At 45.4% G+C, this 23505-nt stretch overlaps 1 protein-coding gene across 1 annotated transcript in view; it reads left to right on the forward strand.

The window, feature by feature from the left end:
- Nucleotides 1-1140: 1140 nt before the first annotated feature.
- Nucleotides 1141-23505, forward strand: part of plpp4 (phospholipid phosphatase 4) — a 40850-nt gene continuing 18485 nt past the window's right edge. Inside the window, exons 1-3 of the mRNA XM_068568072.1 lie at nt 1141-1271; nt 1350-1471; nt 19966-20074. Coding sequence (XP_068424173.1) covers nt 1383-1471; nt 19966-20074 — 198 coding nt within the window. The 5' untranslated portion in view covers nt 1141-1271; nt 1350-1382. The remainder of the gene's footprint in view (nt 1272-1349; nt 1472-19965; nt 20075-23505) is intronic.

Consider the following 23505-nt stretch of genomic DNA (forward strand, 5'->3'; position numbering starts at 1 on the left):
ATGTTGATGACTCGCGATGAACACGCCGCGCTTTGAACAGAGAGTTGGAGTGTCTGACGCCAGAGAGCTTTGAAGATCTCACCTCTCAACCCGGCCACCATTTCACACACGGTGGTCGGGTTCACACATCTCCTCCCTTCTTGTTTTGTTCTTATTCAGGAACTGACAAAGACTTTGGGCACATCAGCCAGAACTAAGTACGGGAATAAATCAAAACTCTCTGCTGTGTACCTGGGCGCGTGCATTCATTTATCCTTGTCACGCGTATGGCGAACAGGCTGCCTTGTTAACCAACGCGAACGCACAATTCCTAAATTGCACATACAGAGTCAGCTTGTCAAGCATGTGACCTAGAAAGGCGGCAAAAAACATGTTTTTTTGGGGTGTGGGGGGAGGGGTCAGGGGCTTTTTCTTCTTCTTCTTTCTCCACGATGGCCTCTCCCCCGCTCACGTCAACACGCATAGGCAAATCTCGGACTGACAGGTAATGCAGGAAGGCCCGTTTTAGACGACATCAAATATTCATGCGAGTCCACGATGAAATGCTGGCCAGGATTCATGGCCCGCAGGTACGTTTCTGCCTCTGCTCCTTTATCACTGTTTGGCTGCATGGACCCCGAGGGGGCCGGATTCTAGTGGTATGATCGGGTGTGTGTGTGTGTGTGTGTGTGTGTGTGTGTGTTCGTGTCACAAGTTTATGAGCCGCAACATCGCTCCTGTGGCTTCAGACCAGACAAGAGGAGATTCAGTTCATCGTGTGGCGTCAACTGGACAGGAACGGTGAACTTTTTTGTATTTTTCACCCATTCCAGAAACTTCTAGTCATCTGATTCAAAGTGAGGGAGAGAGAGAGAGAGAGAGAGAGAGAGAGAGAGAGAGAGAGAGAGAGAGAGAGATATATCTCATCACTCTCCCCACCCTCTCCACTCACCCACACCTCTCATGTTTTCCCACATCTCGGCTACTCCAAACTCCAACCCGGGTGAAGTAATTGGTGGAGTGGAGGAAGGATACTCGGTAGAGCAGCAGCTGTCGGCCAACAGGGTTGCAATAATAAATAATATATATTTAAAAAAAAACACCGCCCGGGGGGGGGGGGGGGGGGACTGAAGCAGACGAAGAGCAACGGAGACAGGCGAAGGCGTGGAGAAGGAGAGGAGGGGAGGAGAGGGGAGAAGACCGCTTCAGGTGTCGTACGAGCAGCGATGGAGGCGCGCGGCGTGCGTGATTAGAGGGAGCACCGGTACCGGGAGGCGCCCGCTTTTCTTCAGGTGGATTACAAAGTGAAAAGAAGGAAAAAGAAAAGGAGGAAACCTCGCGACTGACTGGGGCCGCCTTTGTCTTTGCAGTCTACTTCACTTGGCTGGATTACCTCGAGCACCATGAACGTGTCGCCCCCGGACCGCAGGAAAAACGTGCGGCAGCTGGTTTTGGAGATCGGCATCCGAGTTCTGCTTTTCGGAGTTTTTGTGTAAGTATTGCAAAGTCCCGGAAATTTGGCATCGTGTGCCCCGACATCCCGCTCCGATGACATGATGTGTGTGCGTGTGTGTGTGATTGTGTGTGTGTGTTTTTTTTTAAATTTGTTTTAACACGCTTGAGACAATGATCTGCTGCGTTCACGGTCATCTGGCGGCGCTGGCCGCGGTCCCTGCTGTGTGTTGAGCCGCAGTTAACGTGGAGAGATCCCCGCTGCGGTAACAGGTTGCAAAAAAAAAAAAACACACAAAAAAAACAAAACAAGTTGAGCATTTTACTTCACGTCACGAATCAGCGTGACTCATGTTATAGCCTGGATTATCGCTTCTGTGACCACTTCACTCCACAAGAAATAGATCTGATGAGAGCAGCCCAAACACCCTGACATAGTGTATGCACAGTACTTTTTCTGTTTTTATTTGTGTGATTTATTAACCCTTACGAGAAGGTTGTGCCGCTCAGACACAGCCTTCAAAACTAACAGAAATACACATTCTTAATTGTCGGTCTGTAGAGCCTGGGGGCGTTGAGTATTGTGCTTTGCATCACAATTGTTTCATATGTATTTACTCTCTGCTTCATGTGATGTGATAAAACGCCTCCGGGTCCATGTTATATCTGACATGACTCACACCGCATGCTCTCTCTCTCTCTCTCTCTCATTATATCCGAGAGAGAAAAACACAAAGAAGAAGAAGAAGAAAGAACAAAAGAAGTCAACAAATCAGCAACGTTTTCTGCATAGTGTGTGTGCACACTGTCATTACCATCTGCCCCCGAGGCTAAGTGATCCAGGAGTGTGTGTGTGTGTGTGTGTGTGTGTGTGTGTGTGTGTGTGTGTGTGTGTGTGTGTGTGTGTGTGTGTGCGTGCGTGCGTGCTGTCACCCTTTAAAGGGATTACAGAGCCAGGAACTCACCTGGAGGGACCAGACCAAAGTGAGACCCACATCTGTGGCTGATTTGCTCTTGCGTTATGGAGTGCTCCAAGCCTCGCATACATAAAAAAGAAATAAAGAAATTTCACCCAATATCATCATCATCATCATCATCATCAACTCACTCGGTGTATTATGCTTCCACTGAAGCCCCTGTCACAAAGTCCTTGATCGCTGTAATGAATGGAGCTTTGACGGATAGGCGTGTTGGTGAAGGGGCATCTTCAGTGAACTTGACCTGCTTCACAGCAGTACAGTCGTGCCCTCATTACACGGCAGGATTTTGGTTCCACATCCACGTTATACTTCATCTGCGTGACACAGACGTGCTGGTGAACCGCAGAGCCACACATCCCCACACTTGTTTCCGTGGCTAATTATATTTTGGGGGTAGCAACAGAACCATAGACCGAGCGTTTGGCCTAATAGATTTCATTGGGACCGGCGGTAATTGTTGAGCTAGCTTTCCGCCTGACGGATCAGAGTGAGGGCCACTATCTGGCCCCGCGGGGCAGCGGTTCCCTGTTCTGGTCACACCTCAAAGCCCGAGGTGAAGGAGGGATAATTGGGATCACCTACAATCAGATATATATATATATATATATATATATATATATATATATATATATATATATATATATATATATATATATATATATATATATATATATATATTTCTTCCCTGAAGGTGCAAAGGACAGTTTCATGTCTGCTGCTTGATGTTGATGTAATACCTCTTATCTGTGTGTCTTTCCCCTCATCTTTCCTCACGTCGTTGCTCATTTAGAATCTTGTTTCTGCCGTTTTTCAATCTTATTGCTTTCCACCTCTGCAGATCGGTATTACATTTGGAAGAGAGAAAAAAAAAAGTGTTTTTCAGTCGCTGTTGATATTCCTTTATAGTTCTGGACGTGGACCGAGGGATGTTGAAATTGAGATCCTTAATACTTTAGTTTGGGCTCATAAACAGCTATGGATGCTTTAGCAAGACATCTTCAACAAGAGACATGTGCAAGTTCTTCACTTCTGATTGAATAACTTGTTTTTCTCCGCCACACCCTGTCTCTGCACTGCTCGCTCTGGATAAACCAAAGTGCCCTGGATTTCCTGCATTATTCACCGACACATTTTGTCAACGATGCCTTGCTTTTGAGCGAATGTTACTTTTTATTTGCCCACGCTTGCCAAGCTGCCTGCCTGTCCCAGGCCTCAGGAGGTGCGCTGACCTTAAGCAGCGGGCCAAGTGTGTGACGTGAGGTCGACCCTGTGCCATCAAACAACGAATGCCATGCAGTCATCGGAGCTCGCCGGGCACTCCAGGAGTCACACGAAGCAAAAAGTTTCATCTAAATGGAACTGGATCTTTGACATTAAACAAAATGGGGGTGAAACCAACAGAAGCTGACAACTGCATGAGAAAAAAGTTATTTTTCTTCTCAGCACAGAAAGAGAGGACAATGAGATGGGTGCTATTTCAATTTACTTTTAAGCCGGGGCAAAACAAGCAAGAGCGTCGACAAATACCCAGGAAGCCATTTCTCCCTTGAGTGGTTGTGTGGCTGAGCTTGTGTCCTAAATCAATAAACACAAGTGTCTGAGGCTCAGCACATTGCTGGACACTTGAATAGGCCCATACATATTCGACTGCTGGCTCAAGGAACTACAGGAGACCCTAGAAGAAGACAGAAGGACAAAAAGAAAGAGACAGAGGTGATAGGTAAGATAGAGCTAGCAGGATCTAAATTGTTTTAAGATTTGCTCGATTGAAAATCCTTAATCAGTGCCATCTAAAAGCACGGTGATGGAGCGAATAGCCAGAGAAGAGGGCATCTTGTTTATGTTCAACTAGATAGAGAAGATTCATTTGTGTCAAGGGTTACAGGGTTGCAGTTTTGAATCTTTTATTGCTGAGAATTATGGCGATCAAAGAGGATTATTTTGTCTTGAAGCTTGCCCGAATCTGAAAATACTCTCCGACATTGAGGTGATCTTGGAATTTTTGGAATAATGATCTGGTTGTCGTCAAATGAGTCGTGCGCTCTGAGACGTCACTGGCAACGATTTTTCTCCGGCTCACTGCAAATCATCCTCTCTCCTCTCTGAGGAAGGCTTAGGAGCATCCCTGGGATACGGCCCAGAGCCTTGGCAAGTCTCAGAAAGCATGAGATGTTGGGGGGGGAAGAGTAGAATGTCAAGGCCTCGGACTGTTTGAAAATAAGAGGATTGTTCAGCATGCATGTTAAGAAAGGGGCATTCTGTTTTGGAGAAGAAAATCTCTTTGTAGAGGATTGGTTACAGTGTCACAAGGGCCTCTGTTCTTGCGCCCTTCCTTAAACAGTTCACTGTGGTTGCTCCATCTTGTTCCATCAGCTAACCCCTTTTACATGTATTTTATTTTAAAATGATCGTCTGACAAAATAATGTTGAAAGGGAATCGTGTTCTGTGGGAACAACAGTGACAAATAGTACATTGTGTGTTCTGTGACTGGTTCACAATAAAAGCGAGCCTGTGTCTTGCCAGCTGGACGCGTTTGATTAGGATCAGCAGGATGTTGTGTTTGCAGTAGCGCAGTACATCTTTGTTCGCCTGTAAAGAAAGCGAAAAGAAAACCGTGAGGTTGTCATCAACAAGTTAAAGTTGCGCTGGATTACGCCCTTTGTGTTTAGGTGGGCGATCTGACTTCAGTGCGGGACTGGCGGACTCTGCCACTACCAATGAAAACTCCAATATGTTGGATCGTAATTACACTATTAGTCAAGTAAAATCACTATTGTAGGACGAAAGCGTCATTTCCAAGGAGTTGTGAAGTTTTTTCCCCAAACTTCACAACTGCGGTAACATATTTCTGCAATTTTTTAATATATAGATGTCAGTGAACATTTTTCCTGAGAGAAAATGTTCAGCCACAGTCCACAGGTGTGAGTGCTGCTTCAAAGCGCCTTTAAACGGTGTTTAATATTAATCTGAAAGGGTCGCTAATACCGAAAATCCCAATCTCCCAAAATAGGCTCTCCACTCTGCAGCTGTGGAGCTTTCAGCTCTTTGTTTTATCTCACAGGTCTATATGGTTATGTTCCAAATAGCTCCCATGCCCATGGGCAAAATATCCAAGCGAACGAAAAGATCACGTTAATAGAAAGAGCTGGAAATGAGCTACCGGGGAAGAAAGTGTAACATCTAGCAGCAGGCGGTGGGAAAGAGGACTTTGATCTATGCTTGAGGGCCTCACGTACCTGTTGTCGCTTTGATTCTGCTGTCCAAATGAAGCTCTAGCGTAAGTTCAGACAGGAAGACAACCCCCTCATGCCAGGCTCGTAGGCCTCTCACATACAGTCCCTGACCAGCAGCACATATCATTCCTAATGTCACTGCCAGGGACTTCAGAAGGGTCAGACTCTTATCAGCTGTTTAACAGCCAATGGCGCAGAGTCACGCCCCCTTCACTAGCCTATCAGCTGTCGTCCCTTTTCAAATGTGCTCTATCCCTGCTTCTAGCTTCCGGCCGCCTTTTCATGGGGCCCAGACGCCTCCCCAGCACCATCCGCCTCCTCAGACTCAGCACCCCATCTGCATCTCCAGCATCTCCAGGAGAACCTCCAGCCACCATCACCAGTGTCCTGACTCCTCGGGGGGGGGGATCTACAGGGCAACACAGCGCGATCCCAATCCCCACGCGGAGTTCAAGCTCCAAATAAATTATTGTGTAACCCATGAACGCATCATCCGCCATTGAATTGCGGTTAGAAAGGACTGGAGTAATCTGCCGCTCGGAGAGACAGCGAGTGCAATTACTGGCAGTGGCAAGCGTGTGGCAAGTCTGTGTCAGGTGTCAGCGAGGTGTCAGGACAGCGGCGAGTCTGTGCCGAGTCTGTGCCGAGTCTGTGGCAGTCGCCGGTCAAGTGCCAGGACAGTGGCAGGCGAGCATCACTCATTTGGCACCCCTGGCATGTTAGTTTAAATGTATTTTCCTGTCTCTTATTGACACGTTATGAAGTTGTACGCGTGCAATTGTTGAATAAAGAATTTAAAAAAAGAAGAAGCTGCCAAGTTGAGTGGGTGGAGCAACATTTTCTGGGAATATCCATTGTTGTTAATACAGGTCAGATGCCGTAAATCATATGTATGATTTCAGTCAGGTCAGCTGAGCCCCCCCGTTCTCTGAATACATCCTTTGAGTAACCTCCCTGTACTTTTTTTGTATATCATTCATTTTATTTATGTATGCTTTTGCTGGTTTTCAAACTAAATATAGTCTATCCAAATAATTACTTTTACTGTAATTTACAACTATCTGCAAAAGTAATAAACATTAATCAGCCAGTAGTCAGAGTGCCACCTCTAGGGGGCCAGTAGTCAGAGAGGTGCCACAGTCCTGACACCTGAATGACGCCTGCCACACGCCTGCCACACGCCTGCCACACGCTTGCCACACGCTTGCCACAGACATGCCAGTGCCGCAAAGAGGAGCTCGGCCTTGCTGGCCACTTGTCTGTTTGACTATTACAGAGCATTCTCTGGCTGTATTCAATAATTTTGGCATGCAAAGTCTGAGCACTGAATCACAGGTCATCCAATCTGTAACCCTCATTATCTCGGGAGATGAAGTAAAAATTGAGATTGCACTCTTAACTATGGATGGAGCTTCGTGGCAACACTTTTATGATTGGATGTCGTGGAAACAAATTGACCGCCGACGGAGGGAAAACAAAGACGGTAAAGGATGTGGCCTCCAGGAATGTCCATTTGTTGATCCCTATCTGAAACGGCACGGAGACAGCATCCATTGCTGGACCTGGCTTTGTAAAATCAACCTGATTAATGACTGAGTAGCCTTTTGAAAAGTGTCAGTCTGCTCAGGTAACTCCAATTAAACCAAACAATAGAAAGATAATTTGACAGGTGCAGGTGAAAGCACGATGGGACAGTACAAACAATGGTAGAGCTATTCGGTTTTGAAATGAATTTGTCGAGCGACAATAATCAATTCGGAATCTGAGACGTCTGTGGAAAAAAAATGCAGAAACCCCAAAAATGCCACAGTGGAGAGAGAGAGAGAGAGAGAGAAGACTATTCATGTAAAGACAGGATGGACAGAGCTGTTTGTGTTTAGCAGACAGATAGCGTGGCTCAGCGAACTCTGCAGGTGCCTCGGAAGAAATAGCCATTATTCCAATGAGAGCAGAGGCAGCCGACGATCGCGGCAAGACCAGGGATTCCCTAACAGCCCAGTCTGTCACCGCTCTGAGCTACTCTGGCATTTCATTCCCCGCAATCGTTTGATCAGCTCATTATGTCTCTCTGTCCCTGCTGTCATCAATCCAACCCCATCTCTTTATCCCTCCACGGGCAAACGATCGCTCAGTTTCTCTCCGTGTGTTTTTTTTTTCCCACCGTTTCTTCTTAAAGGAAAACTGTGTTTACTGCCGTGGCCCCTGGAGGTCACCGTATTATTAGATGGTGATATTATATATTCTAGGCAGAAACATAATAAGACAGACAGTGCCTCAACTGGTATTGGATGCGTAGCCTTGAGATTATGTTCAGATGTTCATGTGCTGGATTGGATCATCAATACTTTGACTTATAATGAAATGAATTGTAACACATCCCTGCAGGCTCGGCTATGCTTGGTGTTGGGTGTTAATGAGCAAAAGGTAACGTGTTATGCATAATAGCTCTATATTTATGCAGGGTTGCTTTATCCATAACAATACAATCCACAATTGGCTACCCCCCCCCCAAACCTCCCACCGTCCAGACAACAATGGGCTCTAAGGTGATGGAGAACACACTTCATTTAAACTCAAAACTAAGCGGCAAGACATTCGTACATTCTCGTCAAAACAAAGTTGAGTTGAACAAAGCTGCCTGTCTGCGTAACAGCGGCTCACCGTGAGTATAAAACAGGAAACAAAAGGTGTTTGAAACAAAACTAATTACATGGTTTCCCTAGAAGTAAAAATAATAGTATATTACACATCTGAATCTGCAAAGTAACTACAGCTGTCAAATACGATAAAGGTGCTCATACACTGTACCTCAACCTTTTAAAAGCACAGTACTCGAGTACAGTAAATGTACTGCGATGTCACCGCTGCTTGTCCAGCTGCAATGACACTCAGTTGCTCGTTTATGACCTTCATGATGGTCCAGCTGTAGAATACTGTCTTAGTTGTACCTGAGTGAACTTAATAATCTGGCAACTAACAGTGTAGACTCATAGAAAATAACACTTTTGGTCAATGGACAGATTTGGGTCAATATGAAATGATTCAAAGCAAACATTCGTGCATAACTTTGCTGTGAGTTCATAACATCTCATCTGACGAAGATTTGAAGTTGCTGCTCTTTTCTGTTATATGGAGTCTGCGCCCGTATCGCAAAGAGTTGTGACCAATTCAATTGTATGCTGTTGTCACTCGTGACGCGGCGAATTATTGCACCTTCGCCCAAATCTCTCTAAATTCCTGACCCACATCGCTCTCACTACGATGTGCAATGAACATAATAAATCAGATGTTCACAGGGGGCATCCATCAAGAACCCGGTCATTAGCATACGGTCACAGTCAGGGATGTGCTCATGCTGGTGGGCACTTCTTGATGGGCAATGTTTTAGCTGGAAAATGAATTGAACTGTACTATCGCACAATTACATGTTTACTATGCTGAAACCTTTGGCGGAATTTCGTAGTCTGTCAAGAATAATAGATAACACTACAATTACTATTGGCAATAATATTACATCAGCCGACTGCATGGCATCAAGCGCTGCGGCCCGATCCATTTGTCGAGACGTGTTCTGCACAAATGTCCCTGTCATAATGAAATAGTTGGACCTCAGCTGGCGCTCAGCAGGTGGCGGCTGAGCTGAGGGGGGAATGTCATAGACCTCGGAGGTGTGGACGGAGTGTGAAAGTGACAGTTACGCCACTACTTTACACTTCCTCCTGTCATGATATTTCTATTCTGGTACGCTGTCTCTCTCTCTCTCTCTCTCTATCTCTCTCTCTCTTACTCCCTGTCTGTCACGTCCTCACTCCACTGCCCCTTTTCTTAGGTATTTCCTTCAGATCTGCCCTATTATTGTCATTTCCAGCTCCATACTTTTATCTGTAAAAAGACAGATGAGGGGCTGAGGAGATGAAAGCGCCTTTGTCCACAAGTCTCCTGGCGCAAATCTCAAATATATAACAAGCATGCCCCTCTCCTTCTGGAGACATCTTCATTTCATGTGTGTGTGTGTGTGTGTGTGTGTGTGTGTGTGTGTGTGTGTGTGTGTGTGTGTGTGTGTGTGTGTGTGTGTGTGTGTGCCCCTCAGGCCCTTGGGTTTTGCTGTCAGACCAGACTTTTTCCTTGATGAAGTTCATACGATGTCGCCAGAGCTCATTTTTGCCACAGGAAGGTGAACAACACTTTCTGTTACAGCCGGCGATGAGGTAGAGACACGTCCCTGGCAACTTTTATGACATGTAAGGTCACCAGCCATTGTGTTTCATGTTCATTTAATTTATATCAGCTTTAGAAGTTTGCTGACTGCCGGGAACAGACGTGGGCGTTATTGACAAATTGAAAGACGAGACCGTTCACATGCAACATCTCATTATATTTACACACACACACACACACACACACACACACACACACACACACACACACACCGGATGACAACCTGACTTTGATTATAGTTGTGTAACCAAGGCTCTCCTTTATGAGCTCTACTATAAATTGACCAGGGTTTTGATCTTCCATTTTGGTAAAATTGGAATTATTTATGAGAAGTTCCTTTCGGCAATGTAGCCTTGGATGTACAGACGGCTATCATTGATTTTGTTTGATTATGAAGAGAAACGTTAAAACATGATGATTTTCAAGCAAGCTCTGGGGTGATGAGACATTTTCTCTTTCTGGCTTCCAGGCGGATTTATGGCACATTTGTTGGTGGTGTTGAATGTGTCCTTGTAAAAAAAGTTCAAGTCACGCTGAATCCTAAGATATGTGTGACTTGTCTGTTCGCATTCAACTTGAATGAGTCATGATTCAAAATGCGACCAACCTACAGTAATAACTAACGTCCGGCTGTTTTTAGAACGCCAGCATACACCCGTCCAGTTCACCTTGCAAACTTTCTTTATCTTTCTCATCCCTCCCATGCACATCCCCTCACAGTTTCAAAACACCTGGTTTAAAGCCAAGGTCAAAGGTCAATACTCTCTTTTGTCTTTTTAGCCAAGAATATTCTGCATTACTCTGCGGCCTCAAGCATCACATGGCTCCACTAAGCTGTTCCCCTGCAGGAATAAAAACAGTACCATCGCAGAGATTCATCCTCGCATCGCTGTACTTGCATGTGCAGTGGGGATATTTCTATCAGCAGGCTTTGTTTATTTGCTCATGCAAATTGAAAAGGCTTCTAAAACAACAACACTGTCCTCAAGATAATAAGAAAAGAAGAAAAAAAATCAAAGATGACATGGTGGTTTTCTTTCCAGAAAATACAAATGCCAGCCAAACTCATCCCAGAGAGAAGAATGCTTGGCGGAAAACAAAACAAATAACAGGACGGAGGCAAAAAAAAAAAAGAAAATGATGATGTGAAACTCAGCCGAGCAACTTAAACAGTCGAGCAAAGTGAGAGTGTCACAGTGAGAGAGCGATCAATGTATACACGTTCCAGATCTGCAGAGGTATTGTAAATGATTATAGCTCCATGAAAGTAGACCATCCCTCTGTCTGTTTGATGTTTGTTCATGTTCCTAAGGAAAAGCCAGTATTTGTGTTTCAGATTTTCAGTGTAATTTCAGTGCGTGTGTGTGTGCGTAGTTTGACAAAAGGCATACGCGGTTATCTGTTTGTGTATGTGTGCATCTATTAGTGCTCCCTTGCTGCTGACACGTCTGGTAGCACCGTCCACGTGCTGCTGAGGGCTGTGCATGTCCGCCCGTGCTTTGACCAAGACCACCAGGCTGGAATCTCTCTCTCCGCCGTCAACTCTGACATTTCGCCAGGATGAACAATGAGCACGACAGCACTGATGAATGCTGGCCTTGTGTCCCGAGCCCGTATTTGTGTTTGACATCCCAGCCAGTGAGTGATGCCTGTGTAAATCTTGTTTCTCCCTCTCTCTCTCTTTCCATTCCTCTTATCTTTTCTCCGACACTCCAAGCAGTTATCTTATGCCTGACTTCATGAAAGCCACACGCAAGCAAAAGCACCCGCATGCTGAGATTTGAAATGTGTAAAAAGAAAAAAAAAAGGTTTCACGACAGTATTAAAAACTTTAAATAATAACGTTGCCTGTTATACATATACTACGGTATTTTATTTTAATCAGCACCATGAATAATACATTTAACAGGAATAACATGGACTTGTTTTTGAAAAATAAGTGCAAATCTTTTAGTAATAACAGTATCTCACCGTTACAAAAACTGTATTCTAGCTATTTAGAGTTTACGCTCTTTTACTGTGACGGTATGACAGTTGTTCACAGTGATCAGTGCACCGTGAGGTGCACGCTCTGAGCTGGACTCAGACACATTGACCCCTGAGGAGACTACAGGTGTCAATTATTTAGCAGCAGATTTTAATATGTGCGTCGGAACGAGGTCTGTTTAGAAAAAAAAAAAAAAGGTTTATGTTTTTATAATCATTCATTTCAAAGCAAAGCAACTGAAGTGGAACAAAACGATCTGTCCTGTAGATTTTAACGTGTCAAGGTTACCTGATAAATACATAATTCTCTTGTGTATTCACCCTCCAGTCAGTGTGGTATATCTAAAGGTCGCGGAATAATTGCAGAGTATGTGTAGATGGAATACACTTAAATACAGCAGGTGCACGTTGTTTGATTATTAAAGGAACTATGCACCACACGACAAATAAGCACTTCTAATAAACAGTTGTTAATGCATCATGTCTGTGGAGTTTGACAGCAGCGCGTCAATTTAAAACATCAAGTTTTGCTGCCGGTTCCTAAGAATAAGGCTTCTTTCTCGAGAAGCTCATTTGAAATCACTGGTTGCCTCAATAGAGAAATGTCGCCAAAACATGAGACATTTTCAGTATGCTGTTGGAAATCCCTTCTTCTGCCCTCCACTGTAATGCAGAGTGAAAGCAGTCGCTCAGCATTGTGGGACGACGTCCTACTCGATGGCTTCCAGAGAATTAGATCATGAGATTGATAACACTCGCCATCAGTCCCAGTGGGAAAACCCAAGCTTCGTGTACATGAGATGCAAGGTCAGCTGAAGGCAGATCAGTGAACGACAACGCTCCATTACAAAGCCACTCCCGCCGCTTTATGTGCAGCATCCGAGGGCGACGAGTCCCTCGTTCCCAACTTGCTCTGGCGAGCCGGCTCCAATGGGCCGGCAAAAAGACGACGCGTGTGCTCAGCAAGCTCAATGATTATGAGCCCTGGACCTGCGGAGCATTCGGAGAGCCTGCTGGCAGATCATCAGCCGGGCTCGATTCTGTCCTGCTGTGGGCTGGAAACCTACCTCGCCATACACAAACAGACCACCACCGCCATGCTTCCTTGATTCCCCCAATCCTTTGAGACACATTGTCTCTGGGACCTCTATCACAGACAGACACCTGCAGGCTGTCCAAGCTGGCCCCTCGTTGCAGTCACATCATATCTACTGGCTTCTTTAGCAAACATTTTTGAATCATCCAGCGTGAATGGGTGATTCGAATTGAAAGGACGCCACGTGTTTCCAACGGAGTGTCGCGTGATAAGCAGAGGCCGGCGTTTCCTTCACTCTCACTCTCCCCTTTTTGCAAAATTGAGAAGGGGATATCTCTCCAGGGAGGCCGACGCTAGCTGAGTGTCACTCAGGCTCTATCGCGCCCCCCCCCCCCCCCACACACACTCCGCCTGTGGGCCGGCGCTGTGCATTCCTCACACGTTCGGCGGAGGCCGTGACTGTGACCCACCGACACAAACCAAAGACAGAGAGAAGGCCGACGTGACATTTATTGCCCTCGCGCAATTCTGACTCGCAGAGCAGAGTACGGTGTGAGACGCCTCGAGGAAAAGATACATAACGTCTCGGCGGTAACTATGTAAATTGAATACATTAGCCATGCAGCTTGTTGCAGGAGGAATTCAGATGAGGATATTCTGATAAAGAGTGTAGGTGTTTGACTTTGTTTGCTGGCTAACAATTTCCTTTACTCATCTGTTTGTTTGCTTTTTTGCGTTTCTCTAACCCATTCTTCTCCGAGGCCCGAACTCCTCTGTCCTCTGGTCTTTGTGCCGTCTCTCAACTTCGACTTTAAACCCATCGCCAAAACTACTCACTCAACCAGACCTCCAGGCTCTATAACTTCTGTTTCCATAAATTCCCCTGCAGGGTGCTCTAATTCCGTCAGAAAAAAACGGGGGGGAAAAAAAGCAACCTCAGATTTTCGGTCTTTGTAATCTGATGGGAACCCTGCAGGTAGAATGTAGCCTGATTGAAACCTCACTTCCTAAAAAGCACAGTTATCCCAAGGCACCCTACGATCAACAGCACACATAAGTTGTCAAAGGCAGCGGCGCTGTGCTCTGGTCCAATATGAATGAAATAAAGTGACCTAATTTAATCAAGAACGCATTAAATCAGTCGGCTCCCCTCTTTCTCCACTGTGACCCACCTCTAATCGAGTTGCCGCAGCGCTTCATTCAATCACAGATACCCAGTTGTCTGTATTTTAATCCAGCCGAGCCAGAGGAGTTAAATTTGATTTTGCAGGAACACGATTTTTTTTTTCTCACTCTGTGGAAAGGGAAACTTAAGCAAAAACCTGTACTGTGCTACTTTTCCCCTTCCAGCAGTGTTGACTGTGTAAGTTGAGGATTTGTGAGAAAGCTCGGCTCACCTGCTCTGACTCCCATCCACCAATCATTATGAATATTTTTCTTTTTGAGGTTGAAACATTGTGACAGCACATTTCTCAGGCGCAGAACTGAGTAAAAGCTGACGTGAGCTGATGTGCTCTCTGAAAATTTACCCATTTATACATGCCTAATGGACGCGGGTAAAAAAAAATAAAAAAAGTGTCTCTGATTCACTTTACCAGGTTAGTTCGGCACAAAGCAAAGTGGATTCCAGAAAGTATACCCGGGGAATATGCTTATTTGCTTTCTTGTTAGTTAAGAAGATCAATACCGCTCTCCACTAGATATCAGGTGTTTTTAAAGGTGCGGGTGCAGATTTTGTTACTTTTGGACAGAGTTTTCCTTCTTTATGCTAAGCTAACGGACCACTGGTGAGCTTTCCTCTTTCCCAAAATGTCAAACTGCTCCTTTTAATTTGTACCTTTTCCTCATATTCCAGTAAAATACTGTTCCACTAATGTCCACTCATATGTTAATACTTGTCAAGCCGTTCTCCCTCTCTGGTTTTCCATGCAAACATTACTATACGCGCTGCGTCATCACCCTCATAGCACAGCACCTTTGACAAGCTCCACCATCGTCGACTCCACCATTCGCTCTCTTCATCACTTCATTCCTTCTGCTTGAATTTCTCCTCCTGACGTCTCTACCGATGCATTTTTTGTTTAGTTTTCAGATCTATTGAGGCCCAAGCTCTCAACATCCACCACTGACCATTTAGTTTTATTGACCAGCCCAATTCTCCAGCTGGATTTGATGATGTGTAAGAGGACAAATGTGAATCTACCAGTGGTAAATGAACCAGAAGATGCACTGAACAGAGAAGGATGGGAATTTCCCTCAGGGCTCCAGACATCCTCTCATCGTAATAGCTTGTAAATCTCATAAGTCACTTTTTCAATAGCGCCCTGCTCTATGATTTAATGACTGGAGTAATAAGTGTGGGAGTGACATGGCAGTGATGACTGTCCAACTCTGATCTGGAGGGAGAGGGGAAAAAATTCATTTCAAATTCTGCCCCACAATCTGGCAGATGGTCGGCTCCATTTCTTCTCCCCTCAGTCCCTGAGCTGAACACACGCCGCCCGCTCCTCGTTTGCCAAATGTGCAGAGAGAGAGAGAGAGAGAGAGAGAGAGAGAGACAGAGACAGAGACAGAGAGAGAGAGAGCAAATGTGGACTAGTTGTGGGAATCACCAGAGGTCTCATGATACAATATTATCCCGATACTGCGATCCATTGAGTATTGATTTTCATCACCTTTTTTAAACCCCAATTGTCCCCAAAGGAAAACTTTGTCAACGTATTTTATCCAACAAGGTAACGTTCAGTAAATTTTACCGACTTCTTCAGGAACTGCGTCGGGATGGCAGCCGCTTCCAGCGTTGCTTCAGGCTGACCAGTAGCCAGTCTGATGGATGCTTTTTTTTTTATTCGACCAGCGCTGTGTCGCGAAAATTTTCCTGTGCGTCGTACAACAGCTGTGCGATCAAATGATTGTGTTATTCTAGAACCCAAAAATTCCACGTATCGATACAATAGCGGCACACCAAAATATCTGCATCGATTTTTTTTTCCCCCCACCCCGAACGTGAACGCGCACAATGCGTCCAGCCTGCATCTTTTCTGAATGTGTCTCGGGGTTCCAGCAAGCGTACCTGTGGGAAAAGAAAAAGGGCGAGGAAAACAGCTTAACCTCACCACTTAGGAGGGACAAGACTCGCCCCGAGCCGACTCTTAAGACATCCGAACAGACCTCTCGCTCTGCGTGGGGCTCTCTGCACCTCCGCGCCGCTGGACGTGGCAAAGCTCCCCGGTGTGTCTCATTCCTCTTTGAGAGGTGAAGGTCACCCGCTCTTGTCTGCTAAGTGAGCTATGCGTTGTTACAGCGGCTCTGTGGCCCTCCTGCACCTGTAGATAAATGCTGCGTGACTGCGGTTTAATGAGGGGCCTGTCTGTGTGTTTGGCTCAGCCGCCAGCAGATATAATGCGATCAATATTGATGAAAGCTTCTGTTTGTATATGTATCTGCAATAGGCTGAGAACAAACACACACACACCCACACAACCCCCCCCCACCCCCCCTCCCGCTACACACACACACACACACAGCCCGTGAGCCAAAAGATTTCTTTCAAACTTTGTGATTTGTGCAATCGGGAGCTTGCCTGGAGTTAATCCAGCTTAAACTATTCCACTCCTCTGTATGCATCATTGCTCCACGGCATATCTAACTAATTAAGGAGGAATTTCTTGACTTTTTTTTCCCTTTTTTCTTCTTCATCTTCTTTTGTCACGCCGGCACAGCAGAGGAAATGAATTCCCGAGGGCGTAGCGATGGATTCTGCCCACGGGGCATTGCAAATCAAGAATTCTCGAATCAGCCGCTCGCACCGGTCTCGACGCCGTTGTGTGCGCTGAACCCCCAAAGTGTTTCAGCGATTCACTCTTATTTCCTTGGCTGGCTCAACAGATTTAGGACACGCGTCTTGAGCTGAGATGGATTGGAATTGGTGATGACAAATCGGCCCATTTGCAGAGCTTTGATGAAGAGGAACAGGGAGGAGGCCAAAAGCGAGAACGTTCCCGAGTTAGAAAAAGGGTCAGATGTAAAGCTTTAAAACCGAGACTAACGAGCAGTTATGGGAATGGCTGTGGAAGTCGGCGGCCATCAGCGGTTATCCCAACATCTTCACATATACTCGCCTCGAGAGCCGCGAGGAAGCCGGTTAATCTCGAAAGTTTGGGCTGCTATAGAAGCCATTATGCCTTCGCTCAATAATGCGTCGACACAGAGCAAACAGAAGCAGATAAAACAGAATGAGGTGCTCCCCAGGCAGCCAGCAGGCGGTGCTGAGTTCAGGGCTTTTTGTGCTCCTTCATTTTTACGAGCACTTAGAGGGCTCATCTATTCTGGCCAGAGATCGTGTGAAAGGGCCCTGGGTCTCAAGTGGAGTACTGATTAGAGTTTGTCTTTTTTTCATACGCTTCTTGCTCTGCACTCCGGAGGGACGATGGTAGGTACCGAGCGCTGTATTTCCTCGTCTCTGTCTCCCCTCTGTAGCTCCCGCGCTCATGGTCATCTGTAGAAAGTGTTGAAAGGTTTTGAAGCGGCGCAAACAAGCCATAAACAAAAGCCACGCGGAAAAAAAAAATACATATCACCCAGCTGTTATGCAGACATTTTCTGTCTCAGTCTTAATGTGCCAGTTCTGATTTTCCCTCTGCTGTAATGCAGCCTACCGCCGCCTTCCACCCCCTCCTCTCTCTCTTTTGAATCAACGTGATTACAGTTACATCCCAGCCAGATAAATTGGGGTTACACGCCGTGTATGCCATTACCTCTCCGAGCACCGACATTAGCTGGACTAATGCGACTGTAATCCCTTATTGTCCTTCCTTCCCCACTCAGACAGATGCAGTCCCTGTCACCAGCCTGTAAACGCTGCACTCCCTCAGTTCTTTCATCTCGGCCTGTAAATTACAACAGAAGTCAAATTTGTTTCCACAAAGGCCAGGCCCTTTTATCCACGGAATCAGGGATAAAAGCCTTGATTAATTTCGACTACGTTTAGAGCCGGGAGCCCTTGAAGTGCACCGAAAACCACATTGGAGTCTTTCTTTTAATAAAGTCCACGGCTGGAAAAGAGGAGATGAGGCAAAAAGGAACTTGAGCCAAGGCAAATCCTTTGAGGGCCGTATTGATTTGTTGCAAGGAGATTGGATACAAATTCTCCAAAGGTAGGAGGAACATTATTATGTCCGTCAGCCATTTTAATTTTGACCTTATGAAAGCGATCATCCCCAGCAAACACGGAGGCGGTGAAAAAAATCTCCAAATTGTGAAATTTCCGGAGTTCATTGCCATCTGCAGCTGCATCATCGTCTTATCAAATGTCTCACTGGAGTCCAAAATGTTGTGCCATGCGGTTTTCAAAATACATTTTTTACCATGAGTCACAAATCATTCCCTGTGTTAGTGGATGTTGGACATTTAAATTGTTAATCCCTCATACGCTTGAGAGATTAACAACTAAATCCAGCACACCAACAATTAAAGCCACTATGAAGAGGTGATTACACCGTGCACATATACACATGGTGGCTATTGCAAAAAAACTATTAAAAAAAAACACCACCCATAAACAGTATCAAGCGGCCCGTGTCTTTTCAATAACAACGTTTCTTTCCCCTCTGCAGCAGGTTTAGTGCATGCTATGTGCATTCCAATGTGAAAGCAAATATTGCAAAGATGAATTTTATCTGTGTGGTTACCTTGGGGAAGCATGTGCCTCAAACTCATTAAGACGTCAGTGGCAGGATGCACAATAGCGCGATAAGCCTAGCAGAGAGACACGTAGACCACTGCTGTATTTAATGACCTGAGTGTGTGTGTGTATGTGTGTGTGTGTGTGTGTTTATAAAGGCGAGAAAGTGTGTGTCTATCGCTCTGCTTTTCCATCCCTGCGGACTGCAATAACATTCCCTGCCACTGGTGTCTGGGCAAGAGAAGTGAGGAGCGAGCTGGGAGTAGTTCGTGAACCATATTGTGTGCCATTAGCGCGGCCATTTTTGTGTGCGGTTAATGTAATGTGGCTGAAGTGAATCATGCATGTGGGCTCAGCAAGGTGTAAAATGCGCAAGTTCGCCGATTAGGCTGCTCTCTGGCCAAAACACCATGACACGGTTATCAGTGGACCAACAAATAGACTTTCCATGTGTAATACGGCACTCGTCTTTCAGGGGGATTAAACAAAAAACCCAGATAATTGTTTTTCCTGGCCCTTGAAGAGAGAGGGGTAATAGGACACTTTGTTTCCATGTGAATCCATTTTAATCCAAGAGAGGTTTGTCGATGATGCATAATAAGCCTTGGAGCCAATGGTATGCCTCGGGCTGCCACAGTTTCACACTGAGGAGCCGCGCAGGATCCAGGATATCCCCCCTCTTTGGCTCTGCTGGAGCGGACGCGTGATGAATGCCTTGCTGACGGGCATGGTGTTGTTTGGCGTCGATCTCTATTTCCACCTCGATTGAAGCAGCTCATCTGGGGAACAAACTCAAGACTTAGAAACTCAAATAACTTTAGGAAACTTCAGCTCTGCTTGTGAAACTTACACGGGCCTGTCCTTCAAGTTTTCTTTATCACTGGTAATGTCCGCAGCATTACCTTTTTCTGATGTCAAAATTTCCCAAAGACAGCAACGTTTCCGGGACAATACACTTTTCAAAATGTATATTTGCTGCTGTTTGTTGTTTGTTGTTTTGAATTTTCAATGGCCCATGAAGGTACAGTCCAGTATCTCACAACCCCAACCGTGCAACTGAGCGGCCTTTTGAATTGTTTTAGAAAACAGAGACAGGAAGACTTTGTTGAGACGACAAAGAACAAGGTCACGTCTGACAGATCACGGGGGAGGCTGGCGAGGGCTGAAGGAAGCAGGCACATGCTAATGTGTTCCAGCAGCATGGAGGTGATCTTGGAAGAAGTCGCCCAACTTACATGGCCTCAGACATGTTTACTGTGTCCCTGTGAACGAAGCATCCTCTTGTCTTGTCGCATGCAACGCAGACGTTTAAGCCGAATCAGACTCTGTGTCGAAGCATTCACTTAACGCCTAAAAAAATGAGTGACTGATCCAGGTTCGTTTGTTCCTTGCTGCAGATTTACAGAGTTTCTGGAGCCCTTTGAGAGAGTGATTCAACCAGAGGAGCTTTGGCTCTACAAGAATCCGCTGGTTGAGTCAGACCACATTCCCAAGAGGGTCATGTTCGTAAGTACCTGCTTTCTATTCATGCATTGCTCTTCTCACACATTTGATTGCCACTAAATAGATGTTCATTATTGCGATCCACATGAAGGGCATCCTCTGCCTAATTCCTCGTAATCGTAACCACAGAAATCCTTAATTTACGACTCTCTCGAGTCGAGGCCTGAATCATGTTGATAGGTACAAGTAAGGCTCAGTGATTAGTGATCTTGTTGCTCTGGCTAATGCTCTGAATACGGAGCATAATGACCTAAAGAATCTCATGGAAAACACATTTTGGCTTCGATACACACGAAATTCAGCATACTAGTCATTTCAGAGCTTATTCCAATGTTGTTGTGAGTCATACATTGTTTTCAGACTCAGATGGCGAACACTATAGATGGTCCAATTTTCAAAGTGTGATTATGGTGAAATATGACAGGGCCCACTATGCCAAAAGAAACAAGCTGTTCTTAGACCTGAGAATGCGGCACCATTTCCTATTCCCATCTCCAGAATAGACACATCTAATGACGTGAAACGTTTGAGAGGCCATTTTAAGACAATTATTTTTGAGTTCGAAAGGAAAACAAAATCAAAAGTTGCGGAAATGTGCTTATATTGTACAACAACAACAACAACAACAACAACACGAGTGGCTCTGTGGTCCGAACAAAGAGCGCTTTTCATTTCTACTCAACTTTGACAGGCAGCATAGACCACATCCACTCGTTCTGCTCTTACTTTTCACAATAAAAGCCTCAAGACATGTACACCGTGTAAATGTCTAGCTGTTTACCAGATGAAACTTAATAAGCATTTCACTAAAAGTAAACTCAATAAATAAAATCTCCCAGTCACAGGCTATGCAAATTACAGCAAACAGTGGTTGCAACTGTCCCAAATTTGCATGACTCATGGTATGAACAGTTTGATGCAGAATATTCACAAACAGTTATTCATGCCCCGCAGAGTTTAAAGGCCTGAAATCAAATTTCTCTGGTGGCGAGTTATGCATTGTCATTAAAATCAGGAGAGACTTTCTTTAGTGATTAGTAATACGTTTGTATGATGCCGGATGATGCGTTCATGGGTTACACAATCATTTATTTGGAGGTTAAACTCCGCGAGAAAGTTGGGATCGCGCTGTGTTGCCCTGCGCGGCAGCAATCTGTAGATCAGTGTCCAGGAGTCCGGACACTGGTGATGGTGGCTGCAGGTTCTGCTGGAGATGCTGATGGTGCTGAGTCTGAGGAGGCGGCGGGTCACACGAGAAGGCAGCCGGAAGGTAGAAGCGGGAAGTACATTTAAAAGGGACGACAGCTGATGGGCTAGTAAAGGGGGCGTGACTCGGCGCCATTGGCCGGACTCGCCCAGCTGTTAAACAGCTGATAGACTCTGACACTTCTGACGTTCCTAGAGAAGAGTTGCAAAGGTTCTGCAGAAGTGCAAACGCGAATAATGCAGACGAGAATAATGAACACCATAATGACCAAATGACCAGGGCTGTCAAACATGCGGCCCGCGGGGGGGGGGGGGGGTCCAATAGAAGGAAAAAAAAAAAGATCAAAATTAGCACAGCTGGAATTCAAACCTCCCATCCACTGCTCATAAGACGGACTTGTAAATCATTGTTCCACAGTCACAATTGATGTGAGCACTGAAGCACTGATATTGTTGTCTTGGAAGACATAAAAAAATTGATCACATCATGAAAGTGGCGTCACAAACGCGTCACAAAGCGAGGGGATCTGCAGAGGAGAGCCCAGGCAGATAAACCATGCTGTGATTTTACTGGTCCGGCCCACTTGAGATCAAAATGGGCAGCACGGGGCCCCTTCACTAAAATGAGTTTGACACCCCTGATCTAAACAGAAACACCCATGGCACTCTCGGCAGACTGTGCCTTGTATGAACCAGAAGTGCTTTCTGATAAATCCCTTCTAAGTGTGTTTTCCATATAGCTGCTTCGTCCTGATGTAGACTGCATTAATGTTCCCTGTTCTGTGGTTTCATTCACTCTTTATTCCGCCAGATCAAACAGTGATCAAGCTTACTTTCCCAGGCAAGGCCCCCGCCCTCTTTAAATGCGGTTATGACTTTCCACTGAATAGTTAGTTATAGTTTCATCACTTCTCTGACAGGCTGCTTAATTCTGTACAGCTGGACGCCCATTTCTGCATGCTAACTCGTGGTCCGCACTCACTGTTTGAATTTAATAGTAAATCAACTTAGCAGGTGAAGACTTGCAGGCCCATTGCTTGCTTGTACTCATCTCTTACTGCTTACTGACGGCTTCCCCCGCACACATCCATCGTCTCATTACCCGCAGAACCAGCTGCAGAGGTCTTGAGCACTAACTGTCATTACAACGCCAGAAATGATGGCAGCTCCTGTAAAACTTGCGCCGTTTCTACAGTAGGCATACTGTATGTTGAGGCTCTCGTTAATGGCGTTTCGGAGGACGTTTGACCAATTATAAAGGACTTTAAACACCGAGACGAATGGATTTGCTCATAGATTAAACACTGAGCATGAAATGTTCTCATCAACAAATCCTGTGTTATGACAGACTCTGAAGTGCATTGATTATAGAAAGCTTCCACCAATCAAGCAGAAGACACAAAGGCACGAAAAACGCTGTTCATCGACGGATAAACCCCATGAACTTATCCCCAGCTCCTCTGAGCTCTATTGTGTCCTTTTTCAGCATGGTTTTTCAAAGATGTTGACAGTTTATATTTGCTTCAGTGTCCATAGATCTTTGCTGGTGGCAGGCCCCTAAATAATGAGTGGGAGAGAAAGCTCCTCCTCATGCCCGTTATAGGGGAAAGGCTCCGAGTGCCGACACCCAACAGTCAGGCTGCTTCAATGTCATTGTGCTGACAGGAGCCCTGAAGGTGAGGAGAATATATCTGGCCATTAAAAATAGTCCATGCAGGGGATTTACACAAAGCTACTATATGATTCACTGCAAACATCATTACGATGTGTGCTGTTTGCATGCGCGATGCTTTAAAAGGTACTCCCTCGTTATGGAAAAGGCAGGAATATTCCCCAGTGATTATTATTTGCTGGCCACGGTGATCTTAAAGTCCATATCCTTAGATCAGTGTAGCCAAAGGGTGTATATCTGCCTGTAGTTTATGTAAACACATTAATACTGTAGGAAGGCAAACAATTATAATAATGTGCATTTATAGAAAAGATGTTCCGAGTATTAAAACAACAGAAACTTGGTTGTTAATTATGTTAACATTAACATTATTGACAGTAAGACTCCCTGAGAGCAGCATGCTGGATGAAAGTCCTCCCTTCAGGCAGAGTTAACTAGGTTAAAGTTATTCACAGACCAAGGGAAGAATGAGCTTTAAAACAAATGTTTCCTGTCACACTCACATTATTCTGAACAAGGACTTCACGGTTAACCAGATGCACATGCAGCACACGTA

The sequence above is a fragment of the Clinocottus analis genome, unplaced genomic scaffold, assembly GCF_023055335.1.
Source record: "Clinocottus analis isolate CAN_PGR_092001 unplaced genomic scaffold, fCliAna1.0.p SCAF_8, whole genome shotgun sequence".
NCBI classification, from domain to species: Eukaryota; Metazoa; Chordata; class Actinopteri; order Perciformes; family Cottidae; genus Clinocottus; species Clinocottus analis.